Raw genomic sequence first — 27,268 nt, forward strand, 5'->3', positions numbered from 1 at the left:
AAATAATCGTGATAAACAATATTATAGTCATTTGAAGATCATTTTATACCACTGATACAATGATAATATAATAGCATAATAATACAAGGGGGGTCGGGTTGGAGAGTGGGTGCTATACTCAGACTGCCATTATGAGCCAGGAGAGAGTTATTTACCTTTTAAAATGAACTACAATAAAAACATGATACAAGATCAATACCTTTATTTGACCACTAGGTGGCAACATAATGAAAACACATATAAATACAAGAGTAAAAGGTGAACACATGAAGTACAATAAATGTCAGAGTTGAGCAGTGAAAAGAAGACATGAAAAAATGTTTCTACCTGTTCTGACTGGCAGAGGCAGGAAGGTTGGTATTATTGGATATAACACATTCTTCTCTCTAACAGCTGTTAGAGTTGTCCGGTCCAGCTAAACTTTTCTGCTGAGTGCCGATAATTTTGCCTCTGACTTTCATCACCCTCGTTAATGAGTTTTCCGTTTGAGGGTGAGAGATGCGCACCGGCAAATGAATAGAAAAACTTGACACAATAAAAGATTTATAGAACACTGTCATCAGGGATCTGTCAACCTGGAATTTGGCTAACTTCCTCGGACCAAAAAAAAAAAAAAGACGCTGCTGTCTTACTCAGCATATCTGTATTCCTATCATAGGTCATTAATATTAATTAAGATGCCCAAAAACTTGTAAGACTCAACAATCTCTGCATCTTGTGTGTTAGTTACAGTGTTTGCAGTAGTCTGAAATCAATGCACGTATTCTTGGTTATCCCAAAAGCAGCCAGCAAAAAGCTTCACTCATTGAAAACAATGACAAAAGTTGCCCAGGCTGTTAAAAAGCACTCTGTCTGATCAGGGTTTTACAATGCTTAGAACATATTCACAACACTTGGTACAGAAAATGGAAAGATGAAATGACTGGAGTTCTGTAGACTGGCTTTTAAAGCAGCACTTTCTTTGCTAAAGTGAAAACATCTACTCTTGAATAAAAGCATGAAGCCTCCTAAAACTGCCCTTTGTCATTTAGCCCAGCCATGGTTCTTACACTGTCATTGATCATTTCATCTTTAATCTTTTTTTGTAAAGACTTTAGTTCACAGAGTTTGTCTGTTTTTTATCTCATTTGTTATTGGGTTAGATATGAACTATCTTGTATCCTCACATTGTGATATCCATGACCACATGTGTGTGTTGGTGATCTGCTGTGGTTAAAGGGAGGAGTGGTATTGATTTGTAGACTCCTTTAATTGGTTCATGGCATTGATCCAGTATGTTGCCATGTCTTTATAAAAGCTCCATTATACTATACTTACTTCATAAGTAGCTGAACAATTAATCACAATTTTGCCAAAATCGCAAAAATGGAATAGTGCAATGATCAAATAGCAGGAGGTACAATTTTTGTTAAAAGCAAAATAAAATGTGTATGAAAATACCATTTTAAATGACTGTAAATATTATGGTGCCTACATGTTATGTTCCACAGACTTAAGAAAATATCTTTTTTTGGTACAGACCCCCACAAAAATCACACCATCATCATTTATCATCACATGTTCTTCATATGAAAATGAAAACATCATACTACAACTGCAATATCAGTCAAAATAATCACAATTGGATATTCTTATTCCTAACTATAGCCTATACTTCATTGTATTTTCCTTCAAAATCATATGTTTTCATATGGATGAAGTGAACATTTTAACTTTTAGATTTGAATAAATATCACTGTATATAATAACCAGCCTCAAGACAGACTAATACTTGACAAACATGAGAATATAATAAGTTTAAAAATAATTATGTGATCACAAGCAATGTTATAACGTAGTGAAACATGGTGTGCATGGTTGGATACCTTTAATAATGACAATAAATAATACAGTCATAGCCAAGAAATGCAGGAAATGAAGAGTGGAGTTAATTGACTTTCAACAATGTACATATCAGGGCAGTAATACACACACACACACACACACACACACACACACACACACACACACACATATACACAGTACTAAATCTCAGCAGCTTTCATTACTGCTCACCACATTGTCTGTGGTTGGTGTTCTGTCTCTCTTGACGTTGTGTTCTCTGTCTTGTCGCTGCTATTTCCATCCAACCATCAAGCACGTTTCACATCAGGTTTTTTAACACCACTAAAAATAAACAGTGAATTAGGTGTGTTTCTATCAGCTGACGACAAAGGAATAAATTAGCATCCTGACTGTGAAAAGAACACCGTACAGAAATAGATGCTGATGATCTAATCAACTAAACGTATTTGTAGGCTATTCTGTATATTTGGAACTAATTAACAGTGATTCAGTGCTGATTAAGGTTGTTACAACAGCAGGTTCCATTCAGGAGCCTTTTAGCTGCTGTTCTCTTTTTTTTTCCTTTTTTTTTAGTACCGCAACTATGACGGGCACTTTTTATTTTACCTGTTATAAACACAGTCAACTGTTTCACATTAATGTCATAGTAGAGTAACTTGTCTATTTTGTGTTCTCTGCACTTGTCAAAGATAGCTTGTGATGGAAAAGAAGCATCACTCTGTAACAGCAGTTTATGACTACAAGTGTTTTTTGACAATTCATTCATATAGTAATTATTTAAAGTAAATCAATAACAATATTCACAGTACATATTTACAGTATTTTAAATTCATAGAAAAAGAGAAAGAGGGGGGAAAAAAGGAAAGTTCATTTCATATTTAAACGTCTGCTTGCTGCATGCTATACAGTAGGTCCATAGGTTTTTATACATTTTTACCTTCCTTAAGAGCAACAAGCATCTAAGAACTTTTCAAAATATAATTTTTAAATAAAGAAAAGAAGTAAAAAAAACCCATATAGACCCTTATTCAACATAAAGCCCTCTATGTTGTTCATATAATATCATTATTCAACTATTTTTTACAAAAACTTAACAAGTTCTACATTATCAGCTGAAGTATTTGGACAAAGAAGTTTTTTTGTGCACTTCAATTGGACTAATACTGGAAACTACAGTATCTTCAAATAATTGAATTTAAATTCTTTGTAACTGTGTGTTTATTGGAACTTGTAACAAATCAATTTATATCATATTTGATTCATCTGGAATGTTTGCAATTTATTTTACATAGCATGTTTTTTTAAACAAAAAAAAACATATTGAATACAAAATACAAGCCTTTATAGGTCCAGAATATAGCTGATATCACCTACAACATGAAATGCAATAAAATGACAATTGACAGATTTACAGATAAAAGAGCTGCTATACCAGTTTTATCTAATCTGATACACACATTTTCAACAAAATACGCTCCAAAATATTAAGTAATTCATCATTGCATCAATCTTTTGATGCAATGATGTAACTAACTAATCAGTAACTATTTGAATATATCTATTACATTCTCTTTTCAAAACTAACAAAAATATCTAGGCCTGAAAATTGTGGCTCAGTGATTGATAACGTTCAAATAAAAGCCCCCTGGTGGTTTATATGTGCACTACATGTATCTGATCATCTACATCAGGTTTTTACAGTGATGATGTATAGCTCTCTAAAACTCATGTATGAAATATGATTCACTTGATGTTACAGGGTTAAAACATTAATTAGGAAAAACTGTCAAACACTCTCCAACTGGAGCTTCTAAAATCAGAAGATTTGCTGATTTTCTCAATGTAAACTGACTATAAATGGGATATATTGAGTCACCTTGAACGTTCCTCTCTCATACGAGTATTTTTCACAATTTTTTGACATTTCATAGACTAAATAGTTAATGTATCCTTTGAAAAAGTAATCAAAAGGTGAATGTATAAATCAATCTTAAACTGATGCCTTGCTTACACCTGTAAAACAGACTTATATGTTTAATGGGGACATTATGAAGGCTGTTTTGGACAGACGTTGTGAGGACATCTCTTTTGCATTTTCTGCTGGAGCCAAGCATTCATCTGATTTGATCCTCCATCCTGTCAAAGAATAACTTGGACAGAAACCAAGCTTGCAGCCTTCAGTCCTCTCCTCTTCTCTTTAACAGCTGAAGATGAGGAAGAACACATTCCGGATGCACCGACTTGTCGTTAATGTGCCGACCGTGATGAGCTGACATTTGCCGACCGTTGACGGCTTTGTTCTGCATGAGCGTGCCGTGTTGGCTCATATCACACCGGGGACAAACTTGTGATAATTTCCGGCAAAATGCAGTCGTACCTCCAAAACCCTCAGGCTTCACAAAAGCTATTTCCTCTCTGAAGGTATAGGCTATACTTGGCAAACAAATAAAGAGGAGGACATTTCAGGGAGAGTACAACCCTGCTGCATCTGCCCAAAGCTGCTCACATTTCTACCCGTTTACTTCTGCAAATCCCGTCTTCAGCTTTGGGATTTACAGGCTAAACTCTCTCTGGCCAGGTCCGTGGATCTTTCCTCTAATGCTCATCTAAAAGCAAGTCAGGTTTTACATGACTTTTTTTTTCTTCTCTCTGATACTCCAGCATCCAGTTGGTTTTTCTTTCTATCATTCGACCTCTTAAAACCAGTTCTATCCTTTAAATTTCCCCTTAAGCAGCTTAAGGAAAGGAAAGAACTCACTTCTTCTTCACATATACTGTCTCTTACATTCTGTATCTGCTTGTGTGATGATGAGTGAATAATTCAATCTCAAGACAGCATGTCTTTTTATGGGTCAGATGGAAATATTGGAGAAGTCTTATGCATCATTTGCTCTAAATTCACTTTGACATATTTGGTATCTTCGGACATTTTTAGATCTCGACAAAACGTTTCCTTCGTAGGATGTCTGGACTCAACCTTTTCCCCTTGTCCACATGTTCACACCTCTCACTTTCAGGCATCTTTAGCACTGATTGGGAAGCTCTTTTCTCCAATTGCAACTTTACCAGTCAGGTCTTCAAGTAGGACATTCCCATGTGTCATTTTTAGCCACACCAGGTCAGCAGGTCCACCTCTTTGATCCAGACTAGAATATCTCAATGACCTTTGCGTGGATTGGTCATTAATGTTGTACAGATGTTACGGTCCCCAGAGGAGGAATCTTAATGACATCCGGGTGCCTCAGATTTCAACCCTAGCCTCACCATGAGGTTGACATTTGAGGTTAAGATTAAAATATCTTTAACAAGATAACTGTGGAAAGGATTGTCATGAAATTTGGCGGACATTCATACCTGCCTCGGGATAGATTGTAACAAGTTTGATGGTCCCTCAACTTTCATCATCTGGTCAAAATTTTAATTCATCTAATACTTAAGTTCACGATCATCAATTCACAATGAATGACCCTCTGTTTGTAAGTCTTCATAGAGGGTTAGATGGTTAGAGTTAGGGTGTTGAAGGAGTAGCCGGTTAAGCTATTTAATCAGGATTCACTTCTGGGTGCCTCCCTATGAGGGGTAGTTTGGGCAGGTTGAGCTGGAAGGAGAACTGGGGTAGACCTTAGCTCTCTGAAGAGATTTCATTTCCCAGCTGGAGATGGTGGATTGGGAGAAGAGCTACCTTGCTGAGCCTCTTCCAGCAAACCTGGCAGAAGCAGTAGATACTTTAGATCGAGGGTTGTTCAAATCAATATAAAATCTAATGCTACAGCACACAATGATATTTTAGATACTTTACATTTTCACCATGATGTTATCCTCCGTGCGCAAAGCCATCTCCATAAAGAAATGCTGTGTCCAGCTTGGTATGGAATCACTTGACTGGCCTGAACAGAGATCTAACCTCAACCTCATGAAACACCTTTAACTGTGAGATAGACTTCATCGCTCAGCATCAAGTGTTGGATCTCATTAATTATCTTGTAGCAGAACAACAAATATCATCCAACATCTGACGGAAACCCCTCTAACCAGAGGAGTGGGAGGCTGTTACATTAGATTAATACTAATGGTTTGGAATATCATGCTCAACAATCATAGGCAGATATTCTGTAATAAGCAGGTTACAGTCGTTTTTCTCCAGAAAGCTGATTTTCTTAACTGTCATGTGAACAAGAAAGCAGCTTTCTGTAATCTCAGTATGGGGATTAGAGAAACCTGGTTTCCACAGGTAGATTTTATTCCCTGGAGAACACAGATTTTCTCTGCCTTGTACACACGTAACCTGGTTTCTAATCAGCTTTTTACAAGTAAGCATGTGCACAATAACAGACTGCAGACAGAGAAAACACAGCCCTGAGCTGCTGGGGTGAAAAGAAAAGAGAGATCAGAGAGTGAAACATCCTCCTTTCTAAAATAACAGCATCTGAAATCTGACTGAAAATAAAACAAAGTAGCCTGTAGATGCCTAAATAACACATTTGGCTGTTTGTTAAATTCATATTCACACACATTTGCTCTGCCTGTCTGTCTCTCATTGTGCTGAACACAAACCAAAAACAGTAATCAATTTATCTCGATTTACTTGTTTTCATAATGGTTGGAATCAGAAATCTTAATTGAAAATACATAATAAAGCACTATCAAAGACAGGGTGTTTTTATAGCACAGCTGGGAATATTCTAGATAGCATATACATCATATAACATACACTTTACTGAAATTCACCCTGACATGTATGTGATCTTTCTAAGAAATACATGACAATATGTAAACATGAACCCACCGGTGGTCTCAGCAGGAATGGTAAAAGTTAAACACCCTGTGAACTTGCTGCTGGGTGTATTTAGACATCTAACCTTATCACCAACACAGACACACAGCACACCTCGCAGGTGATTGATGTGTTTTTCCACTCGGCCTGAATCCTGTGTCTTCCGTTGTCTTCCACAGTGAGCTTCATGAACTGCGGTGGGGGGAAGGTGCGGCTCGAGGTCGGACAGTCGTCCGATTTCGGGGTGAGCGAGGACGGCGCGATCTACGCCCTGCAGCACCTCAGTGTGGCAGGAAAGGAAAAGGAAAAAGAGGTGGTGGTGGTCGTCTATGCTCAAGACCTGCAGTCCAAACAGATGTGGAAAACCAGAGTGCACCTTCTGCTCCGACCAGGTGGAAACAGAGCAGGACCTGAACAGGTAAAAGACTAGAAGAAGAATACATAGAATTTCATAATAGAATAGAATAGATTAGATACTTTGCCAGTGCACTAATAAAACAATACAACAAAACTTAGTTGATTAGCATTCCATATAGCAGCATCGTAATTGTTTTAAAATAATAAATACTGTCTACTTGACTACTATAAAATATCGATCTCTCAATAATTCAGTTAATGGTACATGGAGTGTACAAACATCTATACTGGGAAATATCAGTATCCCTTAAGTAGTTTATTCAAGTGTACTACGAGTATACTTATTTTACACAAAAACTGAGGCAGTATACTTGAAGTTTACTTTTTATATACTATATATATATATTATTATTATTATTATTATTATTATTATCATTATTAATACTAAAGCTTATACTTGTACTTTAGTATACTTTTTACTTCTTTCTGCCACAAAGTACTAATACTTAGTATATCTTGATCCAAGTACAGAATAAGGTCAAGTCATTGACTCGTGCTTACATTTCATTTAGCAGAATAAAAATGTTTTTAGCTTTGAGGTATTACCCCTGTTATAAACTTATATGTTCAACATCATATAGTATAGAACTAGTACAATGGCAGTATAAAGAAGAGTGTACTTGTGGTATACTTCAAGTATACTTCAATAAACTAAAATGTGGACTAGAAGTATATACCTAGTACACTAGTGGTATATACGTAGATTAGTGTACTTGTTATATACTTGAAAGTATACTTGTTATATACTTGAAAGTGTACTTTTGTAAACTTAAAATGACCTTATAAAGTATACTTAAAGTATACTTTTATGAACTTAAAAATGTTACAATTTAGTCCGAAGAGGTATTAAATTAGTAAACTTTCTAGTACACTACAAGTACATGGTCAGTATTATACTTGCTATACTTATACTTACACTCAACTTAGCATACTTAATAAAATCAACTTTAAGTATACTATTTTTTGCTAAGGGTAGTGCTAGTATAACATACATTTCCACATCACTAATTTCATCGGTATAACTTAATTAACAAAAATATTGTTTCATTCATAGTGTCTCTACGATCACAATTATGCATTTTCCTGATATACTTTTATTGTGAAAATTCTGAACGAAGCAGTGAGTTTCTTTGACTGCAGCTTCACAGAAACAGATTCTTTAAAAAAAATACAATTGTTGAAAGAAAACAGCATGTTAGTTTAAAAGAGAAACTCAGAGCAGCAGTGTGAGTATGAGCTGACTGTGTGGACATGTGCTAAACACACCTCATGCTGTTATTTGACACTATTTGAATGCTGGTTTTTAATATGTAAATGTGCACTCGTTGTCCAAATGACCTCTTACAGTCTTTGTGCTTGATGTTTTTCATCATTCTCATCACTGTATGCTGATGATCTCAGAAATATTTGATGTACAGTAGCTTAAGACTTTAAACGAAGGTGTTTCACAATAGGGTCTTGGGAAGATTGAGAAGTTTAACTTCTTTAAATGTAACATTTTTAGAGCAGAAGAACAGATGCAGATGACTTGAGAGATGAAAATTAAAGAATTTTGACTCTAAACCAAGTCTTACTGTTTCTGCTGTTTCTGTTGCTTGAACACTTTTTGTAGAGAATAACCAGAAGAAGAAGAAGAAGAAGAACTAAAACAGAGCTCAATGTTTGAACTGACTCAGTATTCAGTATCAAGAAAAAACTTGTCAAACATTGTCTAATTCCAGCTTCTCAAAAGTAACAAATGACTGCCTTTCTGCTCTTTTATATCATTTTTACTAAATGTTTTAATTTGAAAAAAAGTCTTTCTTCAGCAAATGTAGTTCGGTATCAGATTCAAAAGAATCGTAAGTTGGACAAAAAATTAATGATCTTTTTTTAAAAGCTTTTCTGACATTTTAAAGATTAATCAGTTATTTTAAAAAAACAAAAAAGCCAATTTGCTTATTAATGCATTGATTAACATTGATTAACATACCTACGGTTATGTATGATAGTATTTAAGGCACCCTTAAGTGCTTATTGTAATTATTTACCATATTTCATTAGTTCAAATTGAATCATTATTCATCCACTGTGAATACATAACCATCACTGTCTCCAAGTGAATACACAGTGCACACAACTCACCTGTCACAGCATAATGAGATATTAGAATCATGAGTTCATAAACACATAGAGAACCTGACAGTGTTAACACATACCTGGAGCTGAGCCTGAAAATGCCATGTGAGTGTGAACCTTTTTCAGAGAAAGAGCTGTGATTTTTGACAGGCAGCATCATTATACAGTCTGAGCATGATGGGCTGTTATCCCTCCCTCAAGGCCTCAGTAATGTTGGATGAACTATGTACAGATATAAAATCACAGATTTTCCAGCCCAGCAGGCGTCTGAGGTTGGCCAAGTGCTGATTGCAGAGACAAAGCGAGTCAAACGGCCATCTGTTAGTTTGTTTCATGTACAACAGCGATAATAAGGCCCTCTGCATGTATTTAGACAAGACGCCGGCCTTGATTGGCTGTTCTTCTAAACACAGCCCAGAAATAGCCGGCTGCCATATGCTTTAGCCGCTATCAGCGTCGCTCACTGCAGTCGGTGAGGAGGCGAATAGCAGAGAGTGAAAGAAGCTGTCAACAATCCTTCATAAGGAAAAACTGGTGGAGGAGCAGCCATGGCAGTTAACAGCCAGTCATTTGCCAGGGGAGCACTGTCAGCACTGTGTCCTTCAAATGAGAGACAGGACCAGGCCTGTTATCAAATGAAATTGAGGACTGAGACAAACAGGCATCATATTCACAGCCCACCAAGCTCCAAATGTCAGGAAAATCTGTCTTTGGTTGATAGAAAGGCTCATTTTATAAGAACATCTTAGTTACATTAAGTGTTGACTCCCCTTGGCCACCATATGCCATATTATATAATATGACCAGAATACATACCAAAAGTACAAGATTTGTTATGGTGTTTGTTTTGCAGTGGGAGAAAGGCTACTCATTAGAAGGGAATGCTGGTGTACACTGGCTACTGTACCTCTTTGCTAAATACACGATTGAGTATACATTTCACTGCTTGGAGGATTCCTGCATTTTGCTTTAGCTTCTTATGTTTTTCCATTTTCTGCCTATATATGTTGATCACTCCCAGAGTTGGAATACTTTCTATTGAATTGGTGGACTTCTGATGAACTAAAGTACTGCCTATCATCCTTACTGGGATGTACAGATTTTGGATTATTCAGTGTAAAGAGCATCCTACCTTATCTACTGGGATTTGTAGATATTTGGATTATTCAACGTAAAGTGCTGACAGTCAGTTGTGCCACAAAGCCCTGTCCAGCTCTCCTGCACTCTCTATCAGCGTGGAAATGCCAAGAGTTTCACTGTCACTTTCAGACTCTAGTGACCAACTCTTTTCTTCAACTAGAGTTCCCCTCATCTTTGCTGTAATGATCTCCACACTGTGACTGTGACTGTTACCAACGCTGCCATTCTTCCAAACAACAGAACTGCTTTAATCATGGTGTCCTAACACCACCACATAGTTATGGATTTCATGCAGCTTCCTAATTACACCCGACAAGAAGTTTTTAACCTGCTGCCAAGAGTTTAGGATTCTAAGAAACAGATCTCTTTATATCCATAGAGGCTTGTGCCATATTTCCAGGCAAAACAAACTTGGGCGTCATCATCGGAAACATCAAGAGACTATCCTGGAATGGATACTAGGGCATGCTGGCGATGTCGGTGATATTAACATACATGTCGACAACCCCTCTTATCATCTTGCAGTGGACTTCCTGAGTCTTATTTAGTGTCTTGGCCTGAAGCAGCATGTTGTTTTCCCTACTCACTTGACTTGGTCATCACTGACTCTGCTGCTATCAATAACCTAAAGGTTATTCAGTCAGGTTTATGTCTGTTCAGGGTTGTGATTGACCTGCTGATGGCATGATCGCCTTCTCCTTGACCTCAGCACTACATTTGACTCTGTGGATCACACTGTCCTCTTAGAGTGTCTCCACACTACCATTGGCTAGACTCTGCACTTAATTGGTTTAAGTCCTTTGTTGTAGGACTTTGTATGTTTCAGTGGACAGTCGTGGGTCTGGATCACTCTCTGTCATCTGTGGTGTTCTGCAAGGGTCGGTTCTTGGCCCCATCGGGTTTACCCTCTACATTTTCCCCCTTAGACTCATTGATATGCTGATAATACCAAGCTATACATCATAATTGCCCTTTTTGCAGCAAAGAGTGCTGCCTCATCACCTGTTTTAAGGAGATAATAGACAGGATTCACTAGATGCAGTCATCCTCATACCTCATCTCAGCTTTGACGGCCAGGACCATACCCCTTTTCCTCCTTGGTCACTTATCTGACTGTTAGGTTTGAAGACCATTTTGAAGACATCTATTCAAAACCTCTTTCCACCATCTCAGAAACATCTCTAAACTCCACCCTTCTCTAACCCTGTCTCCTTCCGGCTTGACTACAAACATCTGGTACTCAAATACAAATCGATCAGCAGGTATGCGCCTCTTTACCTACAGGAATCGATCATACCACAAACCTCCACCCACATCCTCTGATCTGCCAGCAGCTTGCTTCTCCAGGCTTCCCCCATGGTGCAAAGCACCATGGGGGATTGAACCTTCTGCTCTGCTGCTCCATGCTTGTGGAACAGCCTTCATAAGTCTAGGGCAGCACAGACCCTGGACTCTATTAAAGGAAATCTTTCTATTCAGGAAGGCTGTTATACATTTTCATTTTAAATCTTATTTTTGTTACTATTTTCTACATTCTTTGTGTATGTATTGTGTTGTATATGTAACAGAACTCAGGGCAACAAACCTCCACTTTCCTTTGCACTGACAGTAGTTTAACATTAATAGAAATCATGGCAAAGTAGAGCATTTCAATTATTGGGATGAATGGATCCATGAAAACAGCATTTATGTTGAAAACCAGAAACTCGGAACATCAGACATGACTCTCTTGCTGTATTTAAAAAAAAATCAGTGCTATAGAACTGTATAATATACATAACTACATAATATATGTGTGTGAATGTAAAAACTAAAAATCTCTGTTGCATAACAGAGAAATAGAAGAAAGAATCCTTTCATCATTGGAAGATCAGTGGAGTATTCAGATATGCACATGAGAAAAGAAAAAAGTATACATCTCCCTCAGTGTCCCTGGCTCACAGGTCAAAGAAGATAAAGACACACACAAAAAATGATGAGAGTAACAGTGAGGAACTCAAACAATAAGAACAGTAACAGATGATCTGGGTCATATCACTTTGACTGCCTTACCTTCATTTTGGACCAAGCTTACAAAGCCTGTTAAAGTCAGCCTATTTTTTTCAGCAGTGGCAAATCATTCTTGTTAGCTCTAGTATGGCAGGGCAATATATCAATATAATATCAATATCATGATATGAGACTAGATATCATTTTAGATATCAGATATCGTAGCATTGTGATATTGCGTGTTGTCTTTTCCTGCTTTTTTTTACATCCACATGACTAATGATTGTTTAGCAAAAATCTCATTGTGTAAATATAGTAGTATCCCTACAATAGGTATTTTTTTATGATCTCACATTATGATTAGTATTCTGCAAATACTCCACATAAAGGGTTGATGGTATATGTTCGTTTTTTTGTTTTTTCATGAAAAGCATTTACTTGAATGAACGACTTCTAAAAACTGTTGAAAAGATTCATCTGTACCTCAGAGGTCAGGGCTGATTTTTCCCTGAGCTGCAGGTGAATTCTGTGAACCCAGCAATGTACTGTAGCTGCTCAGTGATCAGTCATGCAGATCTCTGGTTGTATAGGACACACACGCACACACTTACACACACCCACACACACACACACAGGGTGACAGGTGGTGGTCATTTATCAGAAGGACTATAATGAGAGCATTAATCCAAGCCACTGGAATGAGGTCAGAAATACCCCGAGTCATCAAGCCTTCCCAATACGATGCCTCTGCAACTTAGCCATGCTGTGTGTGTGTGTGTGTGTGTGTGTGTGTGTGTGTGTGTGTGTGTGTGTGTGTGTGTGTGAGTAGTCCAGTACATAATGCTTGTTTACTGTCTCTGCAGGTAAAGCCCAGTGATGCAACACTGACTCAGCGGGTACCAGAGATCTTGTTTCCATGGCGCAGCGTGGTTGTCAGGGGTGATGGCACTCTAAGGCGGGTGAAGAGGGACTGGGTCATTCCGCCTATCAACGTCCCCGAGAACTCACGCGGACAGTTCCCCGAGGACTTAGTCAGAGTAAGACTCACACACACACATACACACACAAACACAAACACATACTTTCTTTACTGTCATTGTGAGGACTCTTCACTGACTCACCCTAAAGCATGAGACAAGGGAGTTTAAAAGGAAACAGAGAACATTAAAAACACATCCAAGCTTAACTGTAATTAAAATAATTAATATCAATTTTTTTTTTAAAACAACCACAACAAAATAAAACAAATGGAATGGAAAAAGGGAATGTTTTTTTAGTCTTCTTTTTAAATGCTAACAGTGAAGCAGATCTAATTCAATCTGACAGAGTATTCCAGCAGCTGGGAGCATAAAAAAATAAAAGCAGCTTCACCAACTTTGCATTTAACTCTTCCAACAGCCGTGAGGCGTGTGCCAGACGACCTCAGAGGTCTGATTTCTGACACGCATGTCAGAGATGTACTGCGGAGCGAGGCCAAGCAGGGCTTTGTAGGCAAGATGTAAAAAAGTGTATTATTAATTCTAAAAGGAACTGATGTAGAGATCTGAGAGCTGATGTGATGAAATGTTCTCTTTCTTGGTAAAACTCTGGAAGCAGAATTCTCAATAAATTGTAGTTGGCACACTTTCTTAGGTGCATCACTTAGAAGGGGCATTGAAGTAGACTAACTTAATAGAGATAAATGCACTCCACCTCTGACAAGAAGTCTCTTACCTTAGATACATGTAAATGTAGTTTGACACAGCCTGGAAAGAAAGATCACCATCAACAATCTTCTTTTTTTTTTTACTGACTGTCTGGTACATATCAGGGATTGAAGGCCAAACATTAACATATCTCTCGGCATCAACAACAAATAATTATGTCTTGTGATCTTTAAGCTACAGGACATTGTGAGACACTTATTTGTCTTTAATAGGCCTGTCTCAATAATTACCAACATCATCATATATATATGGAATTATCATATGATACATGGACATGATCTTGATCATTTTTTGACCTCAGTATTTCCACACTTCACATTAGCAGCTAAGAGGCTATTCATGTCACATTGGCTAAGCTAGTAGTGTCCTCCATTCCTCACTGTGTACATCCTGAGTGGAGACTGTAGAAGAATTAAAGGTAAATAACTCTGTCCTCAACCATAATGACAGTCTGTGTTTATACAGTGTAACTCCCACTCTCCAATCCCAGCCCACACCCCTGTTGTATACAATTATATTATCATTATATCAGTGGTATAAAATGATCTTCAAATGACAATAATATCGTTTAACGCAACTATTTCTGAGACAATATATTGTCCAATATTAGTAGTTATCGTGACAGGTCTAGTCTTGAATGCACTCAATTAACAACTTTATATGACTCGTGCAGCATACGCAGGTCTTGAAACGTCTAGAAAAACATTTAATTCAGTTCCCTCAAAAAACAAACCAGGACTCAGAAGGTTTTACAAGTGCTTAATATTGTCTCTTTCCTGCTGTAGCTGTTTTTTGTATGTATTTGTGGGCTGTTGGGAGACGTTCTAGTTCTATAAACGACAAGTAGGACTAATGCCACAGTGGATTGTACTGTACCACCAGAAGCTGTTTGATACATGTTTGTCATTCAGGCAAATGCAATAAATAAAGTAAATAATCATATGTCTTTATTTTCTTCATCTTCATTGTACATACACACTGAAAAGTGTATGTACAATGTAAAACAGTGAATTTGTATGTACAACAGTGTACATAACAAACATAATAAAAGGCTGCATAGATAACAGATAGAAATACTTTATTGTCATGTCCTGCATGAACATTGTCTTTAGTCTCACTGGTAAGAATAATATATAAAACACATAGAGTACATAAAATAAACACATATTACACATCGACATATGTCCGGGTTAGGGTTAGGGTTAGGGCACATCACATGTACCCCCCCCCCCATCCCCCCGCCCCCCCAATCCCCACACATATGCTTGCATATCAGGCGTAAGGCAGAAAGTACCAATTCCAACCCATTTATAGTGCTCTTAGCTTCATCTCCCTTTCATCTAGCTTTCCATAGTTTGTTGTCCATGGAAATTGCACACAGTGAAAATATACATATATTTCCTTATGCATGGTTATATATCCACATGAAGTAATCTATTACACAATTCATATCACACCTTTATACAGAAGAAGCTTTGGCAGTACCTGTGGCAGAGTTAAACCACACACTATCTCCTTTGGGTGTGTGCGCACCGTTTGCAACAGTTAGTCATCAGTGAAAGAGTTGCCATTGGTCTGTGATACTGTAGTTGGTGAAGAAGAAACCAGGAGAATGTGACACCTATTACACATTTTACACCAGTCGTACATCTTGTGTTGTTTTCTACTTGTCACCTCTCGGAGCGACGGCACTAACTTCCTCCCTTGGGCGAGATCGACTCTGAGCATACAGCTTTTTTGAAACGCTCTTATGAACTGCAGCGGCGGCGGCAGTAAGAGACAGCGTAGCTTTCAGGCGAGCTGCGTAGCAAAAGTGTGATCAGAGCACTGACAGCTTCAATTCACAGCCGTGATTAGAAAGGTGTGTTGGATATATGTTGCAGTGTAGCAGCAGCAGATGAATTCGCTCACACACTTTGCTACATTTACACTATCAGGTGGCTCCAATTTTGGAAATGAGAGCAAAATATCACTCACAGTCTATCCTTGTTAATTAAAACATTTGATCTATAAGTGTTAATAAGGAGAAGGCAGGTGAGCTAACCTGCATGTCCCCTCCGAACTTGTGGAAGTTGTGAGTATTTCTAATTACAGTTTTCCTATTAGCGTGAGCTCAGGTATGAGGAGCACTTCCACATTCATCTCCTGCTCCTATTGCTTCCTGGTTTCTCTTTTAAGAGTATAAGTCAGTGATGTAATTGTAGTAAACCTGAATTTTCCACTTCTGTTTTTCAAACATGTCTGTATATATATATGTGTAGACCTGTTTTCACCACTGCCTTCCTCTCTCTTCCTTGTTTTACTCTTACGGACGGCGTGCAGGATCTTAACGGTGCACCAGGCATCACAGTTTATTTTGACTTCAGCTCAAATCAGATTTTGTGTGTTGCTGTTACGCAGCAGCAGCAGCAGCAGCAGCCTCAAGCATTCGCTGAGTGTTGCCTGCGTGAGCCTAAAGTCATACTGACACTTAAGACACATCCAGGCCAGACCCTGAAAAGTTTAGCTTCACTTGTATTTTATCAGATTCTCACCTTTTTTAAAACAGGAGGAGATGTCTCCCAAAATACACTGACAGCAGTACAAGACACAAAGAAATGATGTTTATTTTGTGGAGGCACATTAACATAAGACAGCAGCTCTGTTATTTATTACTCACCACATTCATTGATGTATTTTATTGTTCCTGTGTATTGTACTTTAACTGTAAATACTTCTCTGTCCATCAGATCCGCTCAGATCGAGATAAGAACCGGATGCTGCGTTACAGTGTGACGGGCCCCGGGGCCGACCAGCCTCCGACCGGCATCTTCATCATCAACCCCATCTCAGGCCAGCTGTCCGTCACCAAGCCCCTGGACAGAGAGCATATCTCCAACTTCCACGTAAGACTTTCCACGCTGTGACAGCTATAGCTGGCAAAGCTAACACTGCTAACTGCAGGTTTTTACTGGTGAATTGTCACTTTTACTGCACAGACAAATAAACATGTCAAAATGACCAATTGAGTTTAAACATTACAGAAAAACAACTGCTCCTCAAATAAGGCCTAAAAATGAGCAAAGCTGCAGTTAGTGTGCTCACAGTTTATTTTCAGAGACTAAAATATCCTTGTTCTTTTTACAGAACCAAAAGAGAAATACAAAACATTCACATAGCAGGCATCTATTTTTAGACGGTCAGTACGTTAAATGTAGTCATAAATAAGTTAATTCTGTTACCAAAAGGCCACAATGTACTTGGTTGTCCTAGATCTAGAAAGGACTAGATCCTTTGGAGGTGAAACAAACGGTGTGCTCCATTTGTACTCAGAAGTTGGAAATGTCAACTGGAATACTTCCTGAAGTCTGGTTTCTGACTTAAAATATCGGAAAAACCTCACCAGAAAAACCTCACCAGAAAAACCTCACCAGAAAAACCTCACTAGAAAAACCTCACTAGAAAAACCTCACCAGAAAAACCTCACTAGAAAAACCTCACTAGAAAAACCTCACCAGAAAAACCTCACTAAAACCACACTAATACGTTTTGTCTTATTAGTGCCTCATTAAAAGAGTCATACACACAGCACTGTCCAACTTCTATATGTGGACATGTTGCTATGGTGATTGTATGAGCAAGATAAAGCAAAGTGTGTTTTTATCAACCAGTATTGCTATCAATGGTAACACTGGGTAGAACTGGAACACTTCAAACTCAGGTATTACATCATCCCAGCTATGACTTCCAACTTCTGAGATCAATGGAACACAGCATAAATACATGAAGCGCTGGGTTTTTTATTCAAATGAGATCAAATACAACTGAAACACAACCTAAACACTCATATTTACAGAAAAATCCAGCTCAGATGATTAACCTCTGGGCTTCCTGCTTCACTTGATGGGTGCATCTTCCAGTCTGCCTCACCCCCTCGGTCACATGTCAACCCCCCCCCCCTTCTGTTTTTATTTTCATCTCTGCTGTCACTCTCTCCTGGAGATATTCTCTCTCATGCACTGAGATGAAGAAGAAATTCTTTAAAAAAAACCCCAAACATACTCTTGGTGTTTGCTCACTATATCTAATACAGTCACACACACACCTCAGAGAGCCGAGTCTAACCTTTTGATCTGAAGGAATGCACACACACACACAACTCACACAGGGGAGTGGAAATCTGGAGTCGCAGCAGGGTGATTTGCATTTAAGCCGTCTGATGAATATTCATGTGATTGGATGTAGTTGTCAGAGCTAGGAGCTGGGATTGGCCGACATGTTTATGCATGAGAGGGAGGCTTTGGCTCTTTGAGAGCTTCATACAGATGCTACATACGCTGTAAAGGAATGACTTATGGAGGGTCCAAGGCCAATCAATAGCTATATTCACCATCTTTGACTGTTTTATGCTAAATGAATAAATCTTGCTCCACCATGTTAATTGGGAACATCAAAGACTGAATGAGTGAATTATGTTCGTTGAAGTTTTATAAAAACTGGAAATGTTTTGTTCTCAGACTGCTCTATGGAGATTGCTTTTTTTGTTTTTTTTCAGTAGTTTTCAATAATGTTGTATATCATATTATATTATATACACATGAGCTCATTTTAACGGCTAACTGCGGGGGTCGTGCTCTGCTGCATACAACCTTTTCTGTCTGATGTAATCCCACAGCCCCGTTAGTCAGGGTCAAGTACTTCATTAGTGTAGCTGTATCACCCATTATTCACTCAATCATTGCTCCCTGTATAATAAACACTGAATAGTTCACTCAGTAGTGAGCAGCATCAAGATTTTAGTCACTAACTAATCATCATTATTTTGTGTGGTCAATATCAGCTGTAGAGTCACATGATGGTGAGTTTCACATCTTTAAAATGTGGAGCATTGCATTGTGGGATCAGCATTCTGACACTCAAATAAAATGGTGGAGGGTAAATGTAGAGCAGTGTGTAGTAAATAGAGAGTGATTTCAGACACACACTCAATAGATGGGATTACTTGTATGCAAGCCAACACAATACAATACTAAACAAGTCTGGAATTATTCTTTTATTCTGTAACTTTGGTGAAGTTTGGGGTCATATTACTTACTTAAGTGATTTTGAAAATTTCAACTTTCCGGCTACTTTGCTAACTAGCTTTCAATCAGGTGAGAAACGGAGGTGTGTCCTCACTTATCAAAGGTTAGAAATTAGCAAACACACCATTTTAAATCCTATCTGTGTTGAATTTCCTCCTCTCAAAGTTGCTATTGTTTTATTTTATTATGTGAGGTATGAAGTTTTATCTGTTAGCTTGCCTTGCTGGGAATCACTGCACTACTACACCATACTTCCTGATGAACACTGGCAGCAAACACGTAGAATAAGTTGACAGAGAAGCAGAAGCACTGAATAATGCTTGAAAGAAGTCACCTTGTTGTAGAAACATCAGTTTAATCATCAAGTATTTCAATGTGATTGCTAGCTAATACTTTTGGACATGCTACTGTAATGATGTTGCTCTGGGGATAGTAGCACTGGTCTGTTAATCTTTTGTATTACCATGAAAGTAATTACAGACAATTCATGCTCCCTGTTGGCTAAATGCTAATGACTTTGGTGATTGCTAACTATTGGATGGGTTGCAATGAATGATCATTCCCATTCATCTAGTGCTGCCAACATATCAAACAACTTTATGAGCAACTACCCTTTATTTAACTATTATGTGCTGATTAGCAAATGTTAGAAAGCTAACAAAATCACTGCCTGTTTACTACATAGTGCTCTACATTTACCCTCCACCATTATGAGTGTCAGAATACTGAGTGAGTAAATATCTCCACTATATATATATTTGCCCTCAAATATTTCACCATGGAACAAAAACAGTAGTTCCCCTGACATGTACCATATGCTAACAATCCAAACAATGCAATGCTCCACATTTTAAAGATAACTGATGGTGATGATACACAATAATGATGATTAGTTAGTGACTTAGTGTTCTTGATTTGCTGCTCACTACTGAGTGAACTATTCAGTGTTTATTATACATGGAGCAATGAATGAGTGAATAATGGAGTGACCTCAGATACAGCCTCTGATGGTATATTTAACAATACAGCGGCTAAGCATTAGCATGTTAGCATAGTCGTTCTGTGCTTGTTAACATGTTGGTGTTAGTAAGAACGGCCTCACAGAGCTGCTAGCATGGCTGTAGATTTCATACTTTTACAGTGTATGAATGTGTGTGAATGGGTGAATGTGACATGTTGTGTAAAAGTGCTGTGAGTGGACAGAAAGACTAGAAAAGTGCTATATACATGTAAGTAGAGTCCATTTACCATTTGTGTCAAAAGTTGACATCTTGACCTGATAAAGAATCTATTTATTTGTGTGTGTACAGTTGAGGGCTCACGCTGTGGACCTGAATGGGAATCAGGTGGAGAACCCCATCGACATCGTCATCAACGTCATCGACCAGAATGACAACAGACCAGAGTTCACACACACTATCTTCAACGGCTCTGTACCAGAGGGATCCAAGCCTGGTACCAACACACACACACACACAAACACACACACACACACAAACACACACACACACACACACACACACACACACACACACACATACCTTGTAGATTCAGTCTTTACCTGACTGACATGTCTGTACTGACTCGTGCTGTGTCTCTCTGCAGGGTCCTTTGTGATGACGGTGACAGCAGTGGACAAGGATGATCCAAAAACAGCAAACGGGATGCTGCGATACAAGATCCTATCCCAGAATCCCCAGAGCCCCTCCTCCAACATGTTCACAATTAACAACAAGACGGGTGACATCATCACTGTGGCAGCAGGCCTCGATCGGGAGGTGTGTGTGTGTGTGTGTGTGTGTGTGTGTGTGTGTGTTTGGGTGGACGTTTTCTAAAGCTCATCCCCAAATCCATATGGGGCAGCTGCTTCTCAGCCTGTGAATATCTGTCTTGCCTGCAGTCTTTCCTCCAGTGTTAAGACAGATTGTGTCTTGTTTTAGTATATTTTGACATCAGTACATCTTATAAAATGTTCTGTCTCTGTTCTGAGGACATGCTCTTTATACTAGAGCTGCACAATATTGAAATAAACTGACTATACAGCCAGTCTATTCTCTGCTGTGATTGTCACTAAAATGAAAATGCTCATCCACCTTAAATTTCAGTCCACCTTTAGCGAGCCTGGTCAGATTCCAGTGAGCACCAAGTGTCACTCATTTAGTCTCTATCACACATCATCTGACTTTGCTTGTTAACTTGGAGGCCAACCTCTATCTCTTTAATCAGCACTAGCAAGACACAGGAAGTTAGCTCAGGTCTTGAGGAGTTGTAGCATTTATTCATCGATAAATAGCATCGACTATTAATCCACCTGTACTGCTGCTAACAGTAGAGCACAGAGCAGCCACATGACAGTAACTGTTTAAACATTTAAGCAGCACCAGGACGATGTGCTGCTGATCTAAAGCATAACTGAACTCCCGCCTCCAGCGTCCAGACAACGTTTATCGGATCAGTTTATCAAACAAATAAAACAGGCAGCGCTGATTTGGTTGTGTGATAAACTGATGTAGTGCACATGCTTACATCACCGTTTCCATACTGAAACTATATATTGTGCACTACTGTAAAGGATTTAATGGGTTTGTTTGATGGTTTTAAGTCTGTAAGTTACAGTTTTTGGATGGAATTTGGTAGATTTTTTAGTGGATTCAACATGTTTTTTAACTTCAAACCTTGTTAACATCATTGTAAAGTGAGCTGAACTTGAACTTTACCTAGACACACTTACTTTTGATGTCTAAAAGCAGTTATGAGTGTCAGTGTGTCCTCTCAGCACTGTCCTGGCTGTCTCACAACATACATATTAGAAACATGTCAGTTATTTCCATATATTCATTAGACACTTATGTAACTCAAACTCCACACAATAGATTGTTGACCTCGGCTCAGTTCACCTGAGTATGGGGCTTTAGTCACATGATAGCAGGGGATCATATATGGTTTATATCTTGTAAGTGTACATTGATCATCATCAAGCCACTCAGTTGTCATGGAAACGCTTTAGGACTTCTTGTTGAGCTTGGTCCTTTTTAAAGTGCTTAAAACAATGCTTTTCATGAGCAAATGTGGTGATGAAGGCCATGTGATGCTGTCAAAAGCTCCAAAGCAAAGCAAATGACTAAAGAATGCAAATTGTCTATCTATATCTGAGTGATTCTAGAATTTAGGGTACACTGCATGTCCACTGTTGTTAAATATACTTATAAAATCAAATTTCTTCAAACTAATTGCATTTTATGTGTAAACTTGCTTCATGAAATGACATCACATAGTCAATATGTGCAATATATTCTTAGTTTTTCTAAAAATGTGTCATTATGGCCCTAAATGTACAGTTTTGTCCATGTCCGATTTCAATGTGACAAAGTTGAGGGTCCAAAAACATCCATTAAAACCAATGAAATAAATAAATTATTTTTGCAAACTTTTTCAAAAGTCTTAATATTATGATGAAATAATATATTGAAATAAAAAATATTTATTTAAATACTTAAAATAATACAATTTATTCGTGTCCACAAAATGTTGGTCAACTATGTTACAAACAAAACTTCCCCCAGCAACTCAAAAATGGTTTGTCCCAAGACCCTGTGACCAGCACCATGTGATGTCATTTTACTCTGTGGCGGCCATTTCAAACACAGCATGGTGAGTCTCCTCTCAGTTTTTTCAATATTTGATGTAAAAAAGCATATTGTCAACAGCCGTATTATTAACCATCAACTATGTTACATACATTGTCATGACTAAAAAGTTTTATTCATTATAATGACTTTTTGTGTTGAATTCCTACATTAACCTGCTCTAAAAAATGACATGTGGTTAGCTAGGCTAGGTCCACCATTTCTGTTATGGGGAAGACATTTGGAAATTGTCAACTAAGTTATGGTCAACTAAGTTACAGTCAACTATCTTTCAACTAAGTTACACCAGTGCTCAACTATCTGTCAACTAAGTTACGTCAGTCCTCTATGGAATATCATGATAATTAATTGTTTCTATGTTATTTTATTTTCTAAAAATGATACATTTAAATAGGTGTCAGCAGCTGAGAGACAGCGGAGATACAGGGCTCGTCGTGATGCAGATCCTGAAAGAAGGGCAGCATATTTGGAGAAACAGAGAGTGGCATGGCACAGGCTCAGGTCACAAGGAAAGGTGAAGACAGTGGCAGATATGAGTGAGAGAGAGAAAAGAAGAAAGAGGGCCTACTGGAAGAAAGCAAAACAGAATAGCAGAGAGAGAAAGAGCAGGATTGAGAATGTTATTACACCACCAGATACTCCAGACAACCATCCGCCTCAGAGCAGAAGGTAGAGTTCATGAGCTAAGGCAGAAACAGGTTTATGCATTTAATGTTTCCAGTTACCCACATGTTTTGTCTGTACATTAATATACAATATACTGGTTGTTTATTTCAGAAGACAGAAGAAGACTGGAAGAATAAAGGCCAAAAGAGGAAACTCAAAATTACATAGAGAAATACAGAAACTGAGAGACTTGCTTGAAAAGCAAAAAAGAAAATCAGACAAACTTCGCAAGAAACTAAAAAGATCCCAAAGCACTTCAAAACAGCATGTGTCAGAGTCCCCAGGATCCAAGACTAGGCGGCAACTTCAACATGCATCTGTTTCCTCTGAGGTGCGCAGGTCACTGCTTGTGCACAATGCACTCATGGCCAACATGAAAGATGCCTTTTTCACCAACAAGAGAAGGGCACATAGGCGGATAATGTCAGGGCTTGTCACAGGAAGAATCCTGAAAAAGTATGGTTTACAGCACGAAATAACTAAAACACTACACCTGTCCAGAAAAAAGAAGACTCTAGCAGATGCTGAAGGGAAAATTAAGTACAGAAGTCTGTGCTACAGATTGCAAGAAAATGTTCACGAATTTTTGACGAGAGACGAAAACAGCCGTTTGACGGCAGGCAAAGCTCAAACAATCACGAGAGGGAAGAAGAAAAAACAGAAGAGGTTTCTCAATGACACATTGAGGAACCTGCACAGGAAATTCCTAATTGAAAATCCTCACTCCAGCCTTTCGTACTCCTTGTTTTGCCGTCTGCGTCCATTCTGGGTCGTCCACCCAACCATCACAGACAGAGAAACCTGTCTATGCAAGGTCCATGAGAATTTTTCATTTCTTGCCGAAAAGCTTCACACGCTTAAATTAATCAAGGGTGTGGACATGGAGGATATGTTGACATCCATAAGCTGCAATACAAAATCAAAGGACTGCATGTACAATGTGTGTCCTGATTGCAAAGGGCAAGAGTTTGCTATACTAGCAGAAGGTGACCTGCAGAAACGTGTCGAGATCACTCAGTGGTTGACTGAAACAGTGATTAGAGAAAAGAAGAACAATGATGGTGTCAAAGAAATGGTCCCTATGAGAATAACAGCAAAGAAGAAAAAGGAAATAGAGTTAGGAGACATGCTGGAGATGTTTCAAGATCAATTGACCCATTTGAAACGGCATGTATTCAACATCAAAAGTCAATTTTCACATTACCGTGAATTGAGGCGAAATATGTCCAACAATGAATGCTTAATTCACGTGGATTTTTCTGAAAACTATTCATGTAAGCTTTCATCTGAAATACAAGCAATGCACTTCAACCAGAAACAAGCAACCCTCCACACAGGAGTTCTTTATGTTGGGGGGACAGCAGAGCACATGTGCTTTGGCACAATTTCTTCATCAAAAGAGAAGGGCCCTCCTGCCATATGGGCACATCTGTCCCCCATTCTTGATGAAGTTAAGGCCTCACATCCTTCTATTGAGATGGTGCATTTCTTTAGTGATGGCCCTACAACTCAATACAGGCAGAAGGGAAATTTCTACCTCTTGACCACAGAGCTGGTGAACCGTGGCTTCAAAAGGGGAACATGGAATTTTTTTGAAGCGAGCCACGGGAAAGGTGCTCCCGATGGAGTGGGAGGGCTCCTGAAACGGACGGCTGACAGGCTTGTGAGCCAGGGGCATGATATCGGATCAGCAGAGGACTTATACAGTGCTTTGGTTGATAGTGGTACTGTACGAGTGTTCTACATCTCTCAAAATCTTGTGGATGAATTCATCAAGAAGATGCCAAGTTCTCTGCCAGCAGTGCCTTCAACCATGAGAATACACCAAGTGGTCACAGGGTCCTTGGGGAAGCTTCTCTATAGAGATGTAAGTTGCCCTTGTACCACCAGGCAAATGTTTGAGTGCCAGTGTGAAGACACACATGCCTTCAGTTTTGAGGTTCAGCCATCAACCCCTACACTGCCTCTAGTGCACTCAAACAAGGACAATGAAATTATGTGGAGTCCTCAATTGATTGGACAGTGGTGTGTTGTGACCTATGAGGAGACAATTTACCCTGGCACCATTCAGGAAGTCACAGAGACTCATGTGCAGGTGAGGTGCATGAGTAAAGTTGGAGTTGGAGCTGCCGTGAACCGCTTTTTCTGGCCCCTCAGAGATGATGTGCTCTGGTACTTGTTTGAGGATGTTTTGCAAATTATTCCTCCTCCAAAGCCAGTAAATTCCCGCCATGTTGAAATTGATCAAGATATCTGGTCAAATTTGTCAAAGATCTAACTTGGTGTTCATTTAGAGGCATTCTCCCTGAAATCATATGTTTCATGTGCTGTGTTTCACCGTTGCATACTGAATGCAAAAAATAAGTTTGAATAGCGTTGTTTTTTAAAGGCTCTGTTACATCAGCCGAATATGAATATGTTTTTAAAGTAGAATTGTTCAATTAATTGAATTGATCTGATAAATGAATTACTAAGAGTATGTGTTGCATTTCATCAGTGCATTTTGAAAGAATAAAAACTTTGAGATTATATAATTACTACTATGAGTCAAATATTGACTGATTTGTGTTAACTCCATAACTTCAGGTCATTCCCTAAAAAATAGCTTGCTTTATTGAATATTGATTGTATGCTTTGTGGGTACATGTTAAAGCTTCCTTTTAAAGGTTTTCTGATCACTCTATATTCAATTTCCCATGAGTTTACGCGTGTAGTGTTTGATCATTTCAGAATAAAGGATGATTTTACGTCACAGGTCTTTGTGAATTGAACGATTTGTTAGTGTACATTTCAATGTATTCTCTGTGGAATTATGTGTAGTGTTTAATAATTTTACATTTAAAATAAGAGGTTTTCACCAAAAGCAACTTTGCTAATTGAAATCTGTCTCTCAAATAAAATGCTGTCCATGGTTAAGAATATGTCCAGTCAACTGGGTTACTACTGTCAACCGTGTGACTTCAATTGTCACCTAGGTTACACATGGAGTTTTAAAGTTAAAATAGCCAATATTGATGTTTTTGATATTTTTAAACATTCTACTTATTTGCATAGGTTGGAGTTTACTATAACATATTTTTTTAATGATCAAAAATAACTTTAATAGAGATTTATGATGAAAAATACCATCACCCATAAGGACAGTTATAAATGCATTGCATGTTTATCTTAAAAAAAGGTTGGTTATGAAAATCATTTTAAATAACAATTGTATGTGTGGCAGAAATAGACTCAAGAGCCTTCTAAATTGCATTTAATTTCATGTGCAAGACAGAATTTAATGGTTTTTATAACACCCTGTTTGTCCGTGACATAGTTGACCAACTCTGAAGTAAAAACATGTTTTTTAGTTAAAAAATATAAAAAAAGTTCATGTTTAAGCTCTGCAGATAACAGATATGTAACACTGAATTAATATACTATATTGAGAGACTTAATGTTGCACTGAGGAAGGACAGTGCTCTTGTGCTTTTTTGCTGACATGAAATGTACCCTAAATTAGAGAATGACCCATCTATCTTTAAAAATCAGCAGTTCCACTATCTGAGTGAGTATAAATATCCACTTTTTTAGCTATATTTTAATTTTTTTGGCCACTGAAATGATATAATTATCCTTTTTGAGGTGTTAAAAGGGTAATTCAATTAGTACAGGGAGTGTGTGTTCTAGCACTCATTAGATCTCTGAACACACAGCACAACTGGTTAATGATGATGTTTTGACCAAAAAAAAGGCATTCCACAATTATCAAATAGCTTTAATTACATTTATATCTAACTGTGATGTTTACTGCAGTATTTGAACTCAGCCTTTTTATATGTATTTTATATCAATCTATAAAAGAAATCACTTAATTAGCAGCTGTGAATGTTGTGTGAAAAATGAAGGGTTGGATGCTCTCAC

The 27,268-nt window shown here is 38.1% G+C and overlaps 1 protein-coding gene across 1 annotated transcript in view; it reads left to right on the plus strand.

Annotated features, from left to right (window-relative positions):
• The window catches only part of LOC128362413 (cadherin-2-like), a 120,475-nt gene that overhangs the window by 46,266 nt on the left and 46,941 nt on the right, over positions 1-27,268 (plus strand). The window contains exons 3-7 of the mRNA XM_053323154.1: positions 6,799-7,037; positions 13,147-13,320; positions 16,719-16,874; positions 20,363-20,507; positions 20,658-20,830. Of these exons, the coding sequence (XP_053179129.1) occupies positions 6,799-7,037; positions 13,147-13,320; positions 16,719-16,874; positions 20,363-20,507; positions 20,658-20,830 (887 nt within the window). The remainder of the gene's footprint in view (positions 1-6,798; positions 7,038-13,146; positions 13,321-16,718; positions 16,875-20,362; positions 20,508-20,657; positions 20,831-27,268) is intronic.

This window comes from Scomber japonicus, chromosome 7, assembly GCF_027409825.1.
Source record: "Scomber japonicus isolate fScoJap1 chromosome 7, fScoJap1.pri, whole genome shotgun sequence".
In the NCBI taxonomy this organism is placed as follows: Eukaryota; Metazoa; Chordata; class Actinopteri; order Scombriformes; family Scombridae; genus Scomber; species Scomber japonicus.